At 37.0% G+C, this 21,280-nt stretch overlaps 1 protein-coding gene and 1 long non-coding RNA gene across 2 annotated transcripts in view; both read left to right on the top strand.

Annotated features, from left to right (window-relative positions):
- LOC141288850 (uncharacterized) overlaps nt 1-21,280 on the top strand; it is a 90,079-nt gene that overhangs the window by 54,778 nt on the left and 14,021 nt on the right. The window lies entirely within an intron of this gene.
- Nucleotides 5,014-9,277, top strand: zic6 (zic family member 6). The gene is made up of 2 exons (XM_073820975.1): nt 5,014-6,175; nt 7,655-9,277. The coding sequence occupies exons 1-2, from the start codon at nt 5,215-5,217 to the stop codon at nt 8,260-8,262; spliced, it is 1,569 nt and encodes a 522-aa protein (XP_073677076.1). The 5' UTR covers nt 5,014-5,214; the 3' UTR covers nt 8,263-9,277.

The following is a 21,280-nucleotide window of genomic DNA, read 5'->3' as shown; positions in this document are numbered from 1 at the left end:
ATATATATATATATATATATATATATATATATATATATATATATATATATATATATATATATATATATATATATATTTTTTTTTTTTTTTAAAAAAAGGGCAAAAGTGACTAAATAAAAAATGGAATAATTTCTTAATTTTATTGAAAATTAAGATAATTAATTTGTAAGTATCTATCTATCTATCTATCTATCTATCTATCTATCTATCTATCTATCTATCTATCTATCTATCTATCTATCTATCTATCCATCCATATATTCGTCCATCAGTATTTTTATTTTTATTTTTTATAAAATCACTTTTTTTGAGTGCAGCCGTAAAATGTTGAAGCACATAAATCACACTATAGAGCGTAGGAACCCACAAATAAGAGAAAGAAAAATGGTGGTAATTTTTAAATCCCTAAGATTTTTTTTTTCACGGCGTCAAAAATTCTTGCTATTGAGGAAGTTTCACAGGGCTGCTGGTGACTCGCTGCAGGACACATAAAATCTGATCAAGTTCAGAGACGCGTTGAGTGTTTCAAGCAGCGCTTTTTATACCTCCAAGCCATTTCACGTTCCCTCTCCCCCTCAATCTCTCCTCGAAAGGAGCTCCCTTTTATATTTTAGAGATTAAAACACAAAAATCTTTAAATCAGCCCCTCATTCTGGTCTAGTCCTCAGCTTTCACGCTTTCACTTTCAGCACGTTTTCTACGAGAAAAATGCATATAGCATATAGTTTTAAGGTGAGTAATATATTTTTCAGTAGACGCATTTTATTCAGTAGTGCTTTTATCAGTTGCATGTTGTATTTAGGTAATATTGTAAATTGTGCAGGCTTACTTAAGACCTTTAATAACAAAGATAATTGATACTGTTTTGAAAAAAATTATCTAAAAAATATTTGAATATATTTTAGTAGTAAACGTTTAAGGATTATTTGACGTAGAATAGCATATGCATTATAGGCTATATATATATCTACATAAATCTCCTATATATGTATATGTATCTATTGTGTGTGTTTGTATATAAACACCTATTTAAAAATCACACAAGTTTTAAAGGGTAGTGCTAGCAATATAGATATCCATTTATTCTCCTAATCTTTCTGCAAGCTTTATCCCCCCTCCTTTCTGCTCCGTCTTTCTTTTTTTTCTCTCCCCTTCTCTCTTACTCTCCCTTTCGTACACGAGCACACATGTGAGTATGCTGTACCGCCGGACAGATTTACGGCGATTTTTTAAGGTTTCACAGTCGGCAGTCAGACAGGGTTGCTTTACTTTTCTACTCTAGGCCTATAGTTTGTGTGTTCAAAAGTGGACGCGCTTAATATATTATGTGACATATTCATTTCCAGGCGTGGCTAGGAAATAAGTTCTTAAGGACGTTCTTTGCTTTCCCTGTGCGAAGAATTGTTCAGTTATTTCACTTAACTTCTTTACTGCACTACAACTCGTGCCGACCAAAGGGCAAATGAGGGCAAGAGACGTTTTGTAACTAAAGGGGGCCTCGTACGTTATTGAACTTTGGACCACGGAAAATTGAAAGGACTTAGGGGCCTGTAATTGCATCGACCAGAGCTATATTTCGGCCGATTATTTGAGGTAGTCAAATAATGTTTCGTCAGAATAATGCGATGAGCTCCCGCCCCCTTGACTAAGCCTTCATATTTTTAGTCAGAGCAGAATTACCTGCTTAACATTGAACTTCTGAAGATGATGATTCGGGCTAATACACAGTTATCAAGCTCAGTAGTGTAGCATCGTTCATCGTTGATAGCCTAATTATCTATGTATTGCTACAGATCAGGTCCTGATTATTCATTTGTCAATCTCACATTGAATTCATTTAATTCATACTTAAATACACATAATAAAAATGAACTCGTTTGCTGCGTTCGCTTGCAACAATGGATGGAAATGACTCCGGTTATTATGGGTAGTATTTTAATCTTTAATTTTATATTTTAGTTTTATATAATGCTTCTCTTGAAATATTAGCTGTATGTTCTCTTTCTGTTTTCTTATCCAGACACATGGCCTTATATCTGTTTACGTATCTCTTAAACATTCAAAAGTATTTAGCATGTTTTCTACGAGCTTTGTTAAGGAGTGGGTCTATTTATCTCAAACACTTAATCAGTATTGAGTAATGAGATAACTGTGGCACCTTCAATTAACATGTGTCTATATAAAATTTGTTAACTATGTTTAGCATAAATGACTGGAAATTAAATTTGTCGAGGCGTTACGCATCTACTTATTAGTGAATGCAAACTGCTGTTGCCAGGATAGACTATTGTGCCCTGCCGAGTCCAAAAAAAAAGAGAGAAAAAATGGCGTTTAAAGTGTAGAGTCCTTGTGTTTGGTGCTTTTTCCTGCTTGTATCTGACTCAGTTTGTCTCTGTTTTCTACCTAGATTGCCCATCTAAATTTACCGACATTTAGTCCTTAACTTATAAAGCTGAACACCCGCTAAGTTCACTGCAATGAGGAAAAGTTTTTTTTCTGTAGTTTTCAGCTTAATATATTAGACCTGATATATTTAGCCAGAATTTATTACCATATTTAATTTTATTTAATTTTCATAAGCAATTTATAAGCAATGTATGGCTTTATAGTTGTCTTGATATGGAAATGTTAGATAAGACATGTATTTGTAATTGTACAACATAAACACAATACAGATACGCAAGGAAGAGAGGCTGTTTACATTTTGGTAAACATATTTAAGCTATATTCATAGTTGTAGAGCATATATAGTTTTAATTTAAGATATCTTTAAACCACTGTGGTACCACTTCGACTATGAATGCATTGAACTGTTGATTGTACTTAGTTTTGTCTGTGACCTTCGTAAACTATAGATGTGTCATTAGGTCTTTTTAGTGAGCATTACTTGAATTGATAGAACACAAAAAGCCATATTCACTGTCCTGTATCATACATTTATGCTCTTGCTCTCTGTCTCTCTCTGGCTTTATTTAAATATTATTGTACCAACCCATTTATTGGCAATCTTTAATATTGTAACTTGTATGTTAACTGAATATGTTTAGAAATGCCTTTTGTCTTTTTTTCAGTAATGAAGAAATAAAGAAGCAAGAAATTAATCAGGAAGAGTTGCTTTGTGGGACTGGAGAAGAGACTATTTTGCTGTACAAAATAATATCTGTCACTGATTGTTCTGTATGCTCTGTTAAGGTGTTTGGATATTATGGACAGGGAGATTTATCTGAAAACTGCATTGCGACTCTATATATAAAAGTATATGTTCCTGGCCTCCTCCGGTTTCCCTTTTCTTATAGTATGTTTGATATGACTCCGTTAATGCAGTGAAAATTGTGCTTTTTGACTGTTAATTATAACTATTGTGAACACAGTTAATATAACCTCAGTAAATATTGTCTTGTAATGTTTACTCTATCCAAGAACTTCATGTGTGGGAAGAATTATATTATTAAATAACCCAAGTTTGTGCCCACTCAATGGGGGAAGACAGTCTTTAGAAGAAATATATTAATTACTTGAATTCAAAATGCTGTAAAGGGAGTATTCAGTATCCCTGGTATAAAAGTTGTTTATTAGTTTCTGAAACGTAATTCACATAATTAAATTCTGCTCTTAATAGGTCAGACATGTTTGAATTGGCTCATTTTTAAAACCAGATATTTGACTGTCCACACTATGCTGTGTCACTCTTTTTACAATGACAGTGTTGAGATTACACCACAAGCCTGTTTTCATTTTTGTCTGTTTAATATTGACGGGTGCAAAATTATTTTAAAAAGTAAATAAATTTCCTTTCTAAACTGACACAAGGTCATCTTAGGGTTGAAAAGGTTAAATGTGTGAAACTTGTTATCATTCTTGTAACCTTGAAAGTCAGAAGTATATTAACCCTTGCATATTTCATGTCCAAATAACGTTATATTGAGCAATAATGCGACATTGAGGTAACCCAATAGTTTTCATTGTGGCTAATTTTTGTATATGTATTTAATATTTATTAATTAGATATATTATTATGAATGTATTTAATTTACCTGTACATTTTGGAATAAAAACAAAATTGTTCATTTGATCTCAGATTTGTATTTTAAGAAAATATTCGATAAAAATGCACGCATAAACACATCCAATAAAATTAATCTCATCTTCAGCACATGCGGGAGGTTACTTTTCAATAGTGCATTATAATTAAGCAGTGCCCCCAGAATTTTAATGTTATGAAGTTTAAGTTTAATAGCAAATATTATGTAATTTATAAGAATAATAACAAATAATATTTTGTTCTAACTTTTTGCATTAAAAATGTCAAACAGTGAATCAATCAGTGAAGCAAAAGGTTCACGCTTAACCTTAGCTAAATATGTGTGCCTTAATTTTACTTAGCTTGCAAGAAAAAATATAATAGCTCCACTGGCTATATTGTATTTAGGCTGTGGTATATTTTGTCGGTTAAATAAAAATAATTAAATAAAAAAATGTGTTTACGAACAACACCATTATACTGGACCGAGTATCACTAAAATATAGTCAGTTTAATTAAAGTTAAAGCACAATATTAAATATTAAAACAGGCATTCTCAGTTGACTTAATACGAGAGACGTGTGGCTTGAAAGAGAATTTTGATTTCGTTGCTTAACTCCGGTCATTTCTATTCGATGTTGAAATTCCACATTCGTAGCGAAGACTTTCTAATAATTCATATACGTGGCATTTAAACATTTCAGTGTTTCAGCCAACAATATCGTATTCGGCAGTCTCAAGTCACAGAACAGCCAATATCTGGCAGTGCGCGAGCGGCACATATCAAAGCATTTTCACTGAGATATTTGAAAACGGAGTCGTGTGGTGAACGCCTGCGTGTCCCTTTTAAAACAAATCCAGGGACTGTCAATCATCGCGCATTCCGACCAATCCCAAAGCACCGTTTTTTAAAAGCTGGTTTGCCTGCTGTGCTTTTATATTGCAGTATGGCCTGGTTCGGAGCATTTTACTACCACGGTTATTGCCACAAATCAAGAGGGCAAAGTGAACGGCATGGGACTCACACCAATCGTAACGAACCTGGGTCCGATTCCTGCGTCTGAGAGGTTTACAGGCAATAACTGCACATGCAGATGATACAGCGGGGGAAATGGGGAAGAGTTTTGTAGGTAAATCGTAAACGTTAAAGGTTGGTTGATTTGCCAAGCCCTCAGCCAAGCTTGCAACAAAACATGACAAGCCTGTCGCGGTTTAGTGGCTGCCCTCTTTCTTGCGTCAACCCTGGGGAGAGCAATACTGAACCCAGCGTGGTGCTGCCACCTTTGGCAGAGGAGCACATGGGGCACCCCACTGGCAGTTCCTTAAAACTCTGCCCCTCGCAAAATTTGCGAGACTACCACGAGACGAGGGCCAGTGCATATGTTGACCACTCGGTTACCCATTTTCCAGACACTGGATACACCAGCCATCGCTTAGAACCCAGTCCTAGGGGCATTATCATTGGGACAAATCTGTCAGCAGCAGGCATGCCACCAGTAACTGATCAGCTGGCTCCGAGACCTAACCAGCATGGCAATATTGGAAGGTACCGTGACCTCCACGGCTATAGGGATGGCAGGAGCCACGCGTTCTTCAACACGTACCAAGAGCAGGCCCATGGCTCGTCAGACGCAAGCCGAGACCTCGGCAGCCAAATGATGCTGGGTCTGCCGGGAGATCTGCTCTCACGGACGCACCCGTACGGCCAGTCGGTCAGTGGCCCCAGGGCCAACAGCCAGCAGCTGGTCACCCAGTTCTTGGAGTTCTACAAGCCTCTGAACATGGCCATGCAGCGAGGAGGGGGTGACGCCTTCCTCAGGTGCTCCAGGCAGAACCCAAAACACGAGCTGGTGTGCAAGTGGAGTGACGGCCAAGAAGGCACTGGCAAGCCGCCCTGCGCCAGGAGTTTTGGGACCATGTATGAACTCGTCACCCATGTGACTGTTGAGCACGTCGGAGGACCAGAGCACTCCGACTACGTTTGTCACTGGGAGAACTGTGCAAGAGACAGAAAGCCTTTCAAAGCCAAATACAAGCTCGTCAACCACGTCAGAGTGCACACTGGAGAAAAGCCCTTTCCCTGCCCTTTTCATGGATGTGAAAAAGTTTTTGCCAGATCCGAAAACCTCAAGATACACAAGAGAACGCATACAGGTTAGTTAATACATAATAATAATAATAATAATAATAACATTTAAAAAATATAATGTCAGGCTTCAAACTTATGGAATTTTTTTCTGTACCTTTTTCGGAGTGTTTTGTTTAACAGTGTTCCAACACAAAAATTAATTCATGAATATATTACCAGGGCAGAAAAACTCGATTAAACGTACTGTTTGATTATTTGTTCCCAAAGTAACGATGTAAAGTATTCTACCATAATATTTTTAAATGTCTTTTTTTTTTGGCTGGACACGAACGCTTTGCCGCTGGGTTTCATCATGATTAATTTATGTTTCGGCATATAAATAAATGTAGAATCTTGTACACAATAGAATTAAAATTTCTTACAGCCTATGCCAGACTTTAATTTGGGCTGTGATTAAAGCATTTATTTATATCAAATGTAACCTATTGTTTGTTCTAAACGTTTGTGGTTCGTATTAGCGGAATGATTTTTTTATTTCGTTTTCAGAAACTTTCGCGCTGGTGAAAATCGGTCCACAGGCCAGTTGTTTGGGTGCCTCTCATTCATGCAGTGAAAATAAATAAATAAATTCCGGGGCACCGGAGAGCTGTGACGTAGCGTTTACGCAAGGCACAGCTGAATTCTCTACTATGCTAGAGTGCACCCGCTAGTGCTACGCACTGCAAGCTTTGAGTCCGAGTCGAGTCCATTATACTTGAAACTGACGTCATATTAATCCTTAGAATGTTATGATCTATATAAATAGCCCCTCCGTGTTTATTTTAATATTATTTCATCATAATATATGCTTTTTAGCCGATATATAGCCTAATATTTATCGATATTATTACAATTATTAAATACACAGTTAACTTTATTTTTCTTGCTAAAAAAATAATTAAACCATGAATTAATCTTTGGCTCAGGCCAGGGAGCATATAAAAATATGAATTAGGTCGAATAACAGAACATCTGCGAATATTGGGAAATAATTTTTAACTAAAACCAGTTTAGGCAGAAATTAAAAAATGAATCACTGACACAGATAAAATTATTTAGAAACCAACTGTTGATTATGGGTTAATAAAACTTGTGAAATTAAACTACTTGTTCTTAATTCAATTTTCCTTTTTTATAGGCCTAACTCTAAAATCGATTTGAGTTTTTATGCATTTGCGGTTCATTAATAAGCTAAATCTGATTTAGCTCGTGTGAATCATTATACTGAACGTAGCAGATATTGCATGAAAACAACTGACTAGAAAACACCACTATTTTTAAGATTTCGATTTTCACGTTTTGCATGCACAAGAGTGTTATCTAAACAAAACTCTGTCCTCACCTGCTATACTGTTGAATGTGTGGAGCAGCATTTTTTTTTTTTTTTGTAGCCTACAACATCCTGCATAACACATCTAATGACACCATGCACTCAGAACTGATGAGCCATGGTTGACTGTACATCCCACTCGTAACTCGCGTTTCCCCCTCCTCTGCCCGTTTAGGTGAGAAACCGTTTAAATGTGAGTTTGAGGGCTGCAATCGGAGATTTGCAAACAGCAGTGACCGGAAGAAGCATTCTCACGTTCACTCCAGCGATAAACCCTACACGTGCAAGGTCAGAGGCTGTGAAAAATGTTACACACATCCCAGCTCCTTGCGCAAACACATGAAACTCCACTGCAAGGCCTACATCGCCAAAATCGGCGAAGAAGACGAGCACCTTGTGCAGGCCAGGTCTCCTGAGGTGGCAGAACAGCAAGACACGCCTGCCTCTACCACAGTGACGCGTACGATGACAACCCCCTCCCTTTCTCCTGAGACGCGAAATGAGTCGACTATGAGGTCACGTTTCCATCACACCTTTGAAAACAGTTTGGACTATATGGCGCACAGGCCACAGTCCCTTTTGGACCCTCTGTTGCTACAACGGGGCAGTTACAGACCAGAGTCCGTACAATACTCCTGCAGCCAACCAAGCCATACGTTCGCACCTAGCCATAGAACTTTTGCGCCCAACTCACCTTTTCAAAAAAGTCTGGTAAATGGCTGGTACACATGTCATAGCGCTGTGGACACTTTTTCACCCAAACACTGTAACAGTGATTTATAATGTCTGTAAGTCGGGCTTGTACTCGGCGTGTTAAAGCACTGACGGATGACAACTGAAGGGTTCCTCTTCATGTAATATTGTCCTGCAGTCTTACTAAATAGGATAGTGCAATTTGTTACTGTGAGTTTTTCTGTTGTACATTATGTTCTTGTATTGGTGAGACGTCGGTGACTTTTCCTCAACTGTAAATAGCTTACTTAGCATTGCCAAAATATCTATAAAAGTAAAGACAAGTTGCCAAAATATAATTCATATATAAACTATAAAATATCTACAAACCAGGTGCCCACAAATGGAGTGGAATATATAGGTCGAAATAATAAAGTAAGTTATTTCTGCACAGGTACAAAAATAAATGGCGTATTATTTTGAGGTTCTGTAGAGGCAGGGCCTCCGTATATGTGATGTGTACTGAAAGAAGAGGTTTATCTCTTGTAAAGTGACAATAAAACTTAATAACGTGAGTCTTTTTTTGTAAACTACAACATGGATTTAAATGCATTTTCTGTCACAGCTTAAATGTAGTTCGAAAGTTATTCGAATTAAAAAACATAGTTGTCTTGATGTGTGTGAAGGTGAACACATTTGATGAGGCCTGACGCAAATTATTTTAAGATTTTCACACTACAGCAACAATGAGAGCATTTCATGCCTTAATAATTTTATGGCGATCATTAGACATCAGCCCCCCTTCATTAGAATTAAAGTGTTTAATTAAGATTCTACTGTATATACTGTACAATTAATTATGCATTCGAAGTTTCATTAAAGTATCTCTATTCTCTTTGATCAGGCGTGTGATTTAAACTCAATGCTTCTCAAAGGAAACGTGCGTGAGTTTAGTATAATACTTCTGGATTTGCCAGTTTATATAACGGATACCATATGCGTGTTTAGACTTTTGGAATTAAATTTCCAAAAGAAGAAACTATATAGGCCTTCTTTTAGTAACTTTCAGAATTGTGAGCAGTGTCTAAAACAATTAATTTAAAAAAGTTACAACTCTAATAATGACATTGTTTTCCATTCAGGCGATTTTTACGGCCGAAGTTGCCTCACCTTGAATGAACTCCAGCAGGTTTCAAATTATCGTGATTTTCTTTTCAGTTTAACCCGTTGTGTCTGGAATCTTTGCCAACTCTGTTATGATAATTTTGTTTGCTATTAACTTTATTGCTATATAAACTAGTGCGTTATGGCACGGCATAAATAAAGGTGTAAGTGAGGATATAGGCCTTTGCACTTATGATCGCAACCGCACTCACTTACTTAATATACGAGTGTGTCGTTTTCGGTAGACTTCTCACTAATTTTTTGTGTACTAGAGAATTTATTATCGTACAAGAACTGACAATGAACTCAAATACTTTTCCGTCAAGTACAAGGCGGCTGTAATCTCACTTCTGTTATCAAGAACCAAATAACAGCCTACAACTGAAAAGAAGCAAAGAACTTTGGTGGTGATGAAAGAAATGTTAGGTTAATTCAGAAGGTACCACACAATGAAACCCAAATTATTAGCCTAAGGTCCACAGCTCTTTTAGTACACCAGTTGCATAACCAAACTGCTTTTGAATATTTTCAGTTTTGTCTTCAGTTCTTTAGTTTGTGCAATGCTTTGCATTGATTCAATATTTTGAAAAATCTGAAAACTGACCTCAATGATATTTGGATGCTTTGGTAGTGGCCCACTGTTGAATCTACAGTTGCAACTGTCTTGTTATATTATATCATAGAGTTTGCACTTAGGCATTTTAGACTCCTGTTTCGGCCAGATTTCTTTTGGTGTGTGTGTGGTGTTATGAAGTGGCAGAGCATTGCAGGGTAGTGCTCAATTTGTAATGCGAGTAACTTGCCTTTCTAACACTCTGTGCTGTGAAGCAGCTAACACTAATGACCAGGATGCATAGCATTTTAAAAGACTCATTTTTTTCCAGGTTGGTTATTACAATAATGCATTTCATTCATAGTTTAAGAGCACAGTTCCCACTGTCAAGGATGGTGCCTCAGGCATCAGTCATCACAACCTACTTATAGAGAGAAACTGGTGAAAAATCGGTGACCAAGGAATACAGTGAACCTCTGTATTTTTTTTCTTTTGAGTATTTGAGGCTTGAGAAAAAGAGACCGTAGGTTTACTGGAAAAGGGGCTACCAAGCCTTTTTGACTCTGTGGGGCTTCCAACATCTTTCAGTTCATTTATTTAGCTATCGTAAACAACCTTAGAAAGGTCATATGGCAAAAGTAAAACTTGCTCTTCTCTGAAACCTCACACCATCAGTGCTGGACTAATGCGGTGCATTCAAATCAAGTTGTTGAAATTTCTGTTTTAAACACTGGCAGGAAATTGAAAAGAGAGCACAGGAAGTTTATTTGTGACAGTCTGATGCTAGGTTTGTATTTTGTTTTGAGGAAATATTTACAAATTTGCAATCGAAATCCTGTGTTTCTGTTCTTCAGTCAGCTGAAGTTAAACAGTTTGTTTTATATATAATTGTATAATCATTTGAGAGGGTGTTTAACACAGAGATACTTGCATTAATGTGGTGTGTAGGTCAAATGCTAAAAACATAAAAATGCATTTGTCATAATTCATCCAAACTGATTCTCTCTTATTTGTTAAGGTAGTTCCACTGTTTTCTTCTGTAAAAATATGATACCACTCAAAACGCTAAGTAAACTGCAGTCGAAAGAAAATATTTTCCTTGCTCAACTTGCGTGTGGAATCTTGTTTCCAGCACAAATAATGACTAGTGTGTATGATTTAAAAATCTGTATGAAAATATAGTCATTAACAAAACGGCGACAAAATTAGATGAGAAATGTAACTGAAAACAATAGAAAAAAATTACAATATATGTTTCAGTTGTTTCTTAGTGTTATTATATATATAAACAATAGAACTGAACATTTTTGTTCACATTAATCAATTTCTGTCAGAATGATTTTATTTAGGACTAGTGTTGCTAGTCATAGAAAATTAGAAAATTACAGAACAGGCTTTAATTTGGCTGTTTTGATATCTTTGTTCCTCAAACTATCCTGTGATTGAAATCAAATGACAAAATCGTATGTGAAGATTGGATAATATCGTGCAATTGCTTGGTAAACTCGCAGTATTAGCAGATACTTGACCCTGTGATTGTACAGTGCTTTTGTGGAGTTCTAATGTGTGTTTTTTTAAGTTGAAATCCTAAGGCAATGTGATTGCATGTATAACAATATTTGCAGTGAACTGTTGTAAAGCTATTACGTAGCTTAATTTTTACATTCATGCAATCCAATGAGCATACATGCAGTCTGCTTTCCAAATTTAAAGCAAATGTCTTTTTAAATGCTTAAATCCTAATTTAGTTTTACTGTATTGTTTCATTAAGACCAGCAAGTTTACATTTGTTTTTAGATTTTTTATTTTACGCCATCATAGATTTAGCAACCCTTAGGAGAATTTAAATAACCCTGAATAGTGTCTCTGTTTAGTCTATTCCGTATTTACTCTGTTTTGCAAGTGCAGTGGTGATGTGCATTTTGATCAGGCAGAATTCAGATCTCTTTCCTAAACTCATGTTGTTTGAAAATATTCTTACTTTGCTTTGCCAATAGCATGATATAGAAAAATATAGAACATTTCTTAGCTTTAGCTGTTTTAAATATGGTTCTTTTAATGTGAATAAGACGATACCTCGCTGCCACTCTCTACCACTTTTTACCGACCGCTTTCTGCCTAGCAACAAGGATGTATGGCGAAGGTTAGTTTGCATTTTTGGCTATAATATGCGACAACTTATAATATATTCGACTTCATGCATATACACACACCTACTCCATTTACTCTTGCAAATAGTGTATCATAGACTATTTCACCATTGCATCCTCAAAGTGTGACCAGGACTATATGATCTCAGTGTCTGCTGCGTTCCACCTGCTCAAAATGACACATCTAGCAGGAGCAGTGTGAAGTTGCGTCAGCCTGGTGAGGGGGTGGTGGCTGTGCAGGCCGATGGGGTGTGATTTTAATTGGATTCCTGCCTTTTCCAGTCGTCCCCAGGTCAAGCCAGTGGTGTTGGTGCTCCCTGACTTGGGCTTCTTTTCATCCCAACCCCCTCCTGTACATAGCAGCCCACTTTTGCACTCTCTCATCTGCTGCTCTGCCTGTGCTCCTGGCTACCCTCTTCTCCCATGACTCCCTTATACCGGCCCCTTAATCTGTGCAGCAGAGTGGTCCTGTGGCAGGTGGGTGCCACAATGTTTCGTGAACCTCAAATCACAAAACTCACCTTTTTTGATCTTCTGTCCTTCAGATCGTTTACAGAGTCGCCAACGTCCACTCATACTGTGTTTTCTTCTTAGTCCTGCTTTCATTTATCTCTTTCCAAACAGGGTTTGTTAGGCTTTGAGGGTTTTGGCGCACACGCACGCGCTCTTCCTGCTTACCCAGTGTGTAATGAGAGTGATGCTACAGACACAGGCAAATTGATTTTAGAGGTGAGGCTGTAATGAGGCTATCAAAAACATGAAACGTGAGACTCGTACAAGACGCCGAACTCAGAGATAGTGTCGTGTTTTCAGTTGTCAAGCTTCCTGTGAATCTCTGTGAGATAATTTGTTTCCCTAGTTTCATTTAGATATGCTTAAGCGCTAACTTGAGAATTACCACGTGTTAAAAACATATTTTAAAGGGTTAGTTCACCCAAAAATGAAAATTCTGTCCTCATGGACTTGTGTCCTTGTGTCAATCCAAGTCAGTATTTCGTATGTGACCCCGGACCATAAAATCAGTTGTAAGTAGCACGGGTCAAAATTCTCAAATTTTCTTTTATGCCAAAAATCATTAGGATATTAAATAAAGATCATGTTCCTTGAAGACATTTTGTAAATTTCCTACTGTAAATAAATCACAACTTAATATTTGATTAGTAATATGCATTGCTAAGAACTTCATATGGACAACTTTAGAGGCGATTTTCTCAATATTTAGATTTTTTTGCACCTTCAGATTCTCAGTATCTTGGCCAATTATTGTCCTAACAAACCATACATCAATGGAAAGCTTATTTATTCAGATTTCAGATGATGTATAAATCCCTATTTAAAAAAAAATACCCTTATGACTGGTTTTTGTGGTGCGGGGTCACATACGTGGAACACAAAAGGAGATATTTCACTCAATGTTTCTTTTTTTATTATTGAAAATCGCCATTGACTTTCATTACGTGGACAAAAAAAAACAAAAAAAAAAACACTAAGAAAAATTAATGTATGGGTGAACCGCTTCTTTAATTGTAGGGAATTCTTATGTAAAATGGTATATTTTGATACAGTTTTGCATTAAAAATCACATTTGAGCTTTTTAGATTCGCACCGCTAGCGGTGCAGTCGATTGGTTTTCTTTTCCATCTTCATCCGCAGTGCAGTATTCTTGAGTCAGTGATGGTGGTGCCAGCCCCCTGTGTAGCTCAGCTGGTACCACAGCTTATTAAATACCCATCTATTCACTTGCCGGACATTCCGTTCTCTTGTCAAACCTCAGAAAGTCCACCAAAATGAGGCTAGTGCGGGGCTTTTGCTATGGGGCTTTTCCATTCAGCACAGCTGCGGTTTGGGAGTGGGAGGAAACTCCGCCCAGCCCAATATCTGATGCATTTCTGTCTTTTGATGCATTTTTAGGATTGCAATTCACCCCAATGGACATTACTTTAAAAATCTTTTTTGCACCCTCTTTTTCATCCATTATCCATGCCTTACATAAGACATTTCTCTGATGATGGCGTCTTAGGGCAGCAGGGAAGACAGTAAAGGTCTTCGCTCAGCCAATCGGCTTGCAGGTGTGGCTTGTGTCTGGGTTATCTCGTGGCAGTATGCAATAATAGCTGAAGTGTCGGCCGATGTGGTCGAAGCCTGTGTGTTCCATTGGAGACGAACAAAGAGAACAATTCTCTTACCATTAGTCGCTAAATCCACTTTAGCAAATGTTGTGGATTTGCCCCTTTTGAAAGGGGGCGACTTTGAGGATGCCCCTGACTCTGAGCACCAGTGCTATGCTTTCAGAGGGGTGACCATGGCCATCGGCCAATTCCTCTGATCTTGCTTCCAGATCCTTTTCGGTAAAGATCAACTTGGAGAGCACGTACTGTGTCCTCCACGTCTTGGCAAGGGCATTTTTGGCAGCCTTCATGTATGTGAGAGGCCAGCTGAACATGCTTAAAAAGACACACTGGAGCTTATTTATCCAGTCTTTTATACTGTGGCCTTAACAAAGAGAGTTTTAATTTCTCATACATTTTTAAAATCCAAATCAGTTTTTATTTTTAACCACTTCCACCCGCAATACAGAATACATCTTGAATGCTTGCACAAAGTAGCTTTGATCTGAACTGGTTGAGCAGCAGCTTCCTTTGGATTTAAGAGACCTGGAGACCTAGAGTTGAACGTTGTCTTTTGTGGTTCCCTCAGCACCATCACTTTAGTGGACTGTCTCAAAATATCGCATTTGAATTTTTAATGAAAAGCATTTTCTTTTATAGTGTGCTTTTGAATCTGGAATCACATTGATCAGGGTCCACGGTGTTTCAAAGTAGTGTGTAATAGTGGGTGTTTAATTTCATCTGTAGAAGGATGCATCACAAGGGCTCTGTGTAATCAGTCCTGTGAACTCCACATCTAAAGCTGAGATGGGCCTTCTGATCACTTCCACAACTGAAGTTCAGCCATCCTCTGAGCCTGCAACTATCATCGCTTTCAAACTAGCACAAGAGCTGAACTGAGGTACACCTGACACTCTATGTATTTTTAGCTGATGTGTATGTCGCATGTGCACATGCTTGGGCCCGTGGGCCAGGTAAAGGAAAACGGGCACGTGCACGTCTTTAAGTTGATCTCACTGTTAACCTCACAGCATTACACCAGCACCTTGAGGCCATAGTGAACAGTGATGGATGGTGGAGTGGATAAAGCAGGCTCAGGGGGCCAACCAGGGCTCAGCGTTTCTCCCCAAGCTATTTCAATTACAGATTGAGCAAGCGTACTCTCTGTGATGATATGTAGCTTAAAGGCCGTGACATTAATGGTTGGGACAAATCGGATTTGCTTTGGTGCTGACCCGTCACTCTAGGGCGCAGAACTAGATGGAAGAGTGAGGTGGTAAAAAAAGAGAAAAGCTTTACTTCAACCTGCCTCTGCTACAAAATATGCTTTCACAATAGATACTATAAACCAAAATGTTTGGCTGATCAGTCCGCAAGGGGTTACAGACAGTGTAACATACATTTAGCTTACCAAAACAGATAAATATGCATGTCATTTTAATTCCTCATTAGCCGAGTCCAGTGCCTGGATCAGTTAGGCTTATCATATTGGCTTTGCAGGACTTGTGTCTTTGATTTTAGCATTGGTCAGATGATGTTTTTCCCTTTTCAACATGCACAAATTGCACTGACAGCTTTATGTATGAAGGTCATTTTGCATCGTGTTTTGAATCATGGACGTCCACAGACGTGGAGTTACTATCACGCACTGGATAAATCCTGGTTTAGATATTGATTGGCTTGGGGAATAAAACATCTGTGCAGATGAAAGGATCAAATGTATTTTCTTCGAATTCTTTAGCCTTACATTAGAGAGGAATAGAAACGAGGTAATTAACACATCCATCACTGGCTTATCCTTGCATAAACGTGCGTTACAGCTGTTGTATTTATAACAATATATTTTTTCCAGTTACGTAAGTCTAAGTTATGTAATTTCATTTTATATCTGTAGGGGTTCAATGTATTTTCAGTCTGCTAAAAGAATAAAAAAGTCATGTCTCATGAAAATGTATGCTGGGATGTGAAGGCAGCACAAATCCCCTTTGGCTTGTAAGATATCAGGTCACTGCAGTCTCACATTGAGATTGGTGGAGCAGTTTCTGGAGGGAGGGGCCCAGAGTGAATAAAGGTGGGCTTCTGTGAACCTTTACCCATGTGAGTATTTAAGTGCTGCATGGCTTTTATCGCTACAATTACGGCTCGTTAGGACTCCATACTCGCAACCTTAGCAACACCAGTGAGTTAAAGGTCGAGAGATATTTTAAGCTAATTTAGGTATTAACCATGTCGCCATTATGTAAAATTGAAATACATGTTATATATCCATAAAATCTGCATATACAGTCAAACCAAACATTGTTCAGACACCAGATATAATTTTTGCAGGACACTATAGTTAATTTATGTAAGTGAGGATAGCAAAATAAAGTAAACCGTGACATATTATATATTATTATAATTGTTCATACAGTTAAATAATAAAAATTTGGGACCCAAAATGTTGACCTGACCATGTTTTGTTACATACCTTTCTATCAAAGTTATCTGACATTATGAAAATTAATTGGTTATAAAACCATTTAACTCTTGAGTTCTTGTCATATTTTATTACCATTTTCTAAACTATAGCTAATAAACTGATGTGAGAAGTTTTGAAGGTATCTGAATACATTTTGGTTTGACTGTACATGTTCCAACCAGATATTGTTATCATGATGGTCTTTCTGATTAAAATATATAATAGATTTGTTTCTAACAATACACTGCCTTCTGAACAAGTCAGTGACATTTTTGTTTACAATGCCTAATAAGACAAATAAGAGCTGGATATAATTAGGCCTGCTTGTGCGGGGCCATATTCCCTTTCAATCAGTTGAATCTAACTCCGTTAATTAATCTTCAGAGCAGTTATTTTCCCCAAATAATTTCTTTAATAGCAACTGGGTTGCTTAGATCTTTACTCAGCACTGCATATTTTCCCTTTATTTGTATTTCCAGTTTTGTTTTTTGTTTTTTTATCCCCCTCTCTGAAATCCTAGTGACCCATATATTAGATCTACAATGTGAATACACATTTTTTTTTTTTTTTTATAAAGAAGGCTGCAACACATACAGTAGACACTATTATTAGTTTCACTTGAGGTGCTCTTCTTTTAGACCTGGCCTGTATATTTCCCAAATGAAAACATTACCATCTCATTTTGCTTATCTCATATTTTATCACCGATAGGCTTAGTTGCCCTTGGAGTGTTGATAACAAAACAAGAGAAAGCGATCATCCGTGATGTATGCATGGAGATCTCTTTGTGAGAGAAACAGAATTTGGTTTATGCTAAATGCCTTTTATCATTTTACATCCTAAAAACACCCTCTCTGAATCTACCACCCGCTGGTTGGGAGGATCTGGTTGGGAGCTTTACGCTGTCCTTCAGGTTTCTCATACATGTCAACTAGTCTTCTTAGTCATGCAAGGGATTCTATACCTTGAGAAGCTGATTGGAATCAATATCCAAAGTAGCTAATATTCAAGCTGAGAATTAATGTGCAATGAACATATTATTCTGTGTTGATTAGAAGGCAAGAGCGTATGATGAGTTATCAAAACATGCAATACTACTTGGATTCAATTTCAGCCTTTAATTGGATAGATGAAAGAAGCAATTAGTTGAGCTCAAGTCAAGAATGTTTTCTTTCTTTCATATGTCAGACCTTCCCTCCATAATGGTTTAGGAAAAATGTATGTCTATAATATGCTTTGATTTTTTTTTCTCTTTACACTCCTTGAAATGTAATTATATTTATTTATATGCACTTCACTCTCTTTTGATCTTGGATTTCTTATGTGAGTAAATGTCTATGAAAATATAATGTTGTATTATTGGACCCAAATCCTCTTTTGTATATAACCCGTTAATAAATCCATACACATGAAGCAAAAGGTTGGATATGATGATGATAGACTGATCATAAGCGAGGTCAAGTGATTTAATTATATCTTGTGAATATTACCAGCCGCAGAACTACATTCTATAAAATTATTAATTTGGAAGGAGTTAATTACCATGTGACCTTCCCAGCACGGAAAATATTAAATATGCGAAAGCTCTAAAATTAAACATTAAAATTGTTTATTAACCAGTATATTCCAGTCTAGGTTTTGGTTGTTTATTAGAATGCTGCATACTCTGCAAGTTCTGCATGCTCTTTATTAAAAGTGTATGCACAACCCTAAAATATTTTTATAGGCTAAAACTTGCTGAATATGTTTTACAAAAAAACATTTGGCTTAGATAATGTATAAAAGGACTTGGATTACAGATAGGAAAATGTGCTATGAAGTTATGCATTCAAATTGAAAATTAAACACTTAACCCGAGACATTCAGGGCTGAATGATATGTTTAATGCAAACTTGTAGAGATATAGGCCCCCTGTTGGCACCCCACTCAAATGTCTCCATACTGTCCTCTCAACCTCCTGTACTCCAAGCTGAGAGAGAGTCAGCTAAACTTAGTTAAGTGGGTATATTTACCGAGGGAAGTGCACTGTGATGTGGGTCACTGGGCAAATGAACAGTGTCAACTGATATCATGACAGGGATGCGAGGTGTGATAGCTTTAAAGAGGATTCGGCGAGGACACCGACCTGTAATTCTATCGTGATATCAACCTTTGCCTCGCTCTGCAGTCTATTTCAGAGTCAAATGTCTTGTTTCTGTAGTTTGCACACACAAACTTCAGTTGCTATTGACATAGCTTTGAGATGAAAGCAAACCTGACTCAGGCACTATTGATTGTTTTGCTGTGTTTTATATCTTTCATGCATTTTCATATAGGCCTACATTCTGATGAAACGTCCTCATCTTTTATAAGTATTGATCAATTATTGGATTGTCCTGCTTGCACAGGTCGTGTATATCAATTCTTGGAGACCAAACTTTTGTACGTGGAAAACTTGTTGCTTCAGCTATTATTGTTACCTCCCCATCTCAACTTGAATGTGACCAGTGCTTTGTGCTTTGACTACAAAAGAATGCTAAATCTTCCATACATGTTTATGAACTTCTCGACCATTGTGGTGACTCCTCTATTTATTTAATACAATTGTACTGTGAACAGAAGAAAAAATAAACAGACTGACTAAACATACTAGTCGTCGTCTTTTTGCGACTGAAAACTCTGTGTACAGACACAAAAGGGGGACGTTTTCACCGCCGGAAAGTAAATTCTTTTGAAGTGGAACTAATCATCTGAGGGATGGTTCTCGTTGTCCTAACAACGCAGCTGAATTGGAATGAGCCTCCCTTTTTGTTGTATATATGTTTTCTTTCTTTCATTCAAAACTGATGATGATAGTAGTTTCACGCCCTGTCCACCCACATTGTCAGCCAGAACTTTTTTTGTAGATAAGTCCTTACTTAGAGACGCGTACACACGGCGGGTGACTCTCAGGCTGTGACGTCAGCCAGCCGCACTCTTATGTCTACGAAGCTATACGCTACTTAATACTAAATTATATTAAGAAGAAAACAATCTCACACATCTAATGAACACATTAGCTGCGTATTAAAAAAACATACCTAGTTTTTTTTTGACGAACTGCCAAGATTGTTAGTTAGCAAAGCTTCATTGTTATAGCCTATATTAGTCTAAACACACTCTCTGTATCACTCACGCCATTTACGTAAACACACAGTTTATTTTTCTGCGTTCATAAAGCCCACAGGTCATACAGGCTCCAATGATTAACCCACGACGGTGCCCTAAGATGAAGTAACTCTGGCCTCAGTGACCTTTCAGTCAAGAATCCCATCTCTTAATTACCATTACTAAATCTTTCTCTCTTCCAGCACCTTTTGCCTCGCAACGTTATAAACGTTTGAGCTTTTATGGAATTCCGAAGAACCGAAACATTTTATTGTCACCACGGGGTTCAGGGTTCAGGCAGCGGTCACATGCTGGAAGAAAATAAACTAGTTGTGCTCGGTACCAAAGAAAAAACACTTAAGTTTCTCTAATTATTGCTAATTAAACAGCATTTCTTCTTTAAATTACACGCACTTGTGTTGTTTCAACTTAATCGGTATGTAATGGGTGGGACAAATCAGCTGTTGAGTTGTTGTAAACATGCTTGTTTTATTATCATGTGTTTAATGTAATATAATATAATATATAATATGGTCTACAAACCTATAAATCAGGGAACAAGCAAAAAACGTCTAGTTTTCTCTGAAAAGGCGGTCATAGTCTGTAACTGGGTAGTTGCAAATAAAATCAAACATTAACAATTTGGAATAATGAGAAGAAGAAATAAGAACAAAACCTATTAACAACAGCTTTAGGTTCAAATTTATATACTATACATTTACACCATAAAATGGTCAAGATTTCTTACGTTTTTCACCGTTGTGGCTTCATAATAGTTTGATTTACTCTTTTTCTTTCCCTGTTGCAAGACCATTTTAAAATGTACAGATAATCTATTACACATCTCATTTAATTTAAGTCCAATTGTTCTACATAAATATTAGAAAATGATTTGCAAATTAATTCCGTTTTTGGTAACACTTTAGAATAGGTAACACTTATTCACTATTAACTACGACTTATTAGCATGCATATTACTAGAATATTGGCCATTTATTAGTACTAATTAAGCACATATTAATGCCTTATTCTACATGACCTTATTCTACATCCCTAATCCTACCCAATACCTAAACCTAACAACTACCTTACTATTAATAAGCAGCAAATTAGGAATTTATTGAGGGAAAAGTCGTAGTTAATAGTGAATAAGTGTTACCTATTCTAAAGTGTTACCCTGTTTTTATTTAGATTTTTTTTTTTTTACATTTTAGATATAGCGTGACAAGTTCTCTTATTTACAAGTAAACAGCCTCTTAAATATATATAGAGTAATTTGATATACAAAAACAAAAAATTTTTTCCTGTCATTTTGTTATTCTGAATGATTTATTATATTGTTAGCAGAGTACCAGAGCTTTCTGAACGTCTCTTGGCGTGTGTTCCAGGTGAGTGATGTTGCTGTTGAGAGGTGGCACTAGAAACCCTTAAAGTACAACAGATGATGTCACACTGGGGAGGATCCAGACTAAAGTGCGTGAAGCAGAACAGGCTCTATCCTATTGAGACTAAACGCTGCGCAGAAAGAGACAGCCATGAAATGATGCTGAGAAAAAAAAAAGTAGTA

The sequence above is a fragment of the Garra rufa genome, chromosome 16 (assembly GCF_049309525.1).
Source record: "Garra rufa chromosome 16, GarRuf1.0, whole genome shotgun sequence".
NCBI lineage: Eukaryota > Metazoa > Chordata > Actinopteri > Cypriniformes > Cyprinidae > Garra > Garra rufa.
This window is presented reverse-complemented; position numbering and strand designations above follow the sequence as displayed.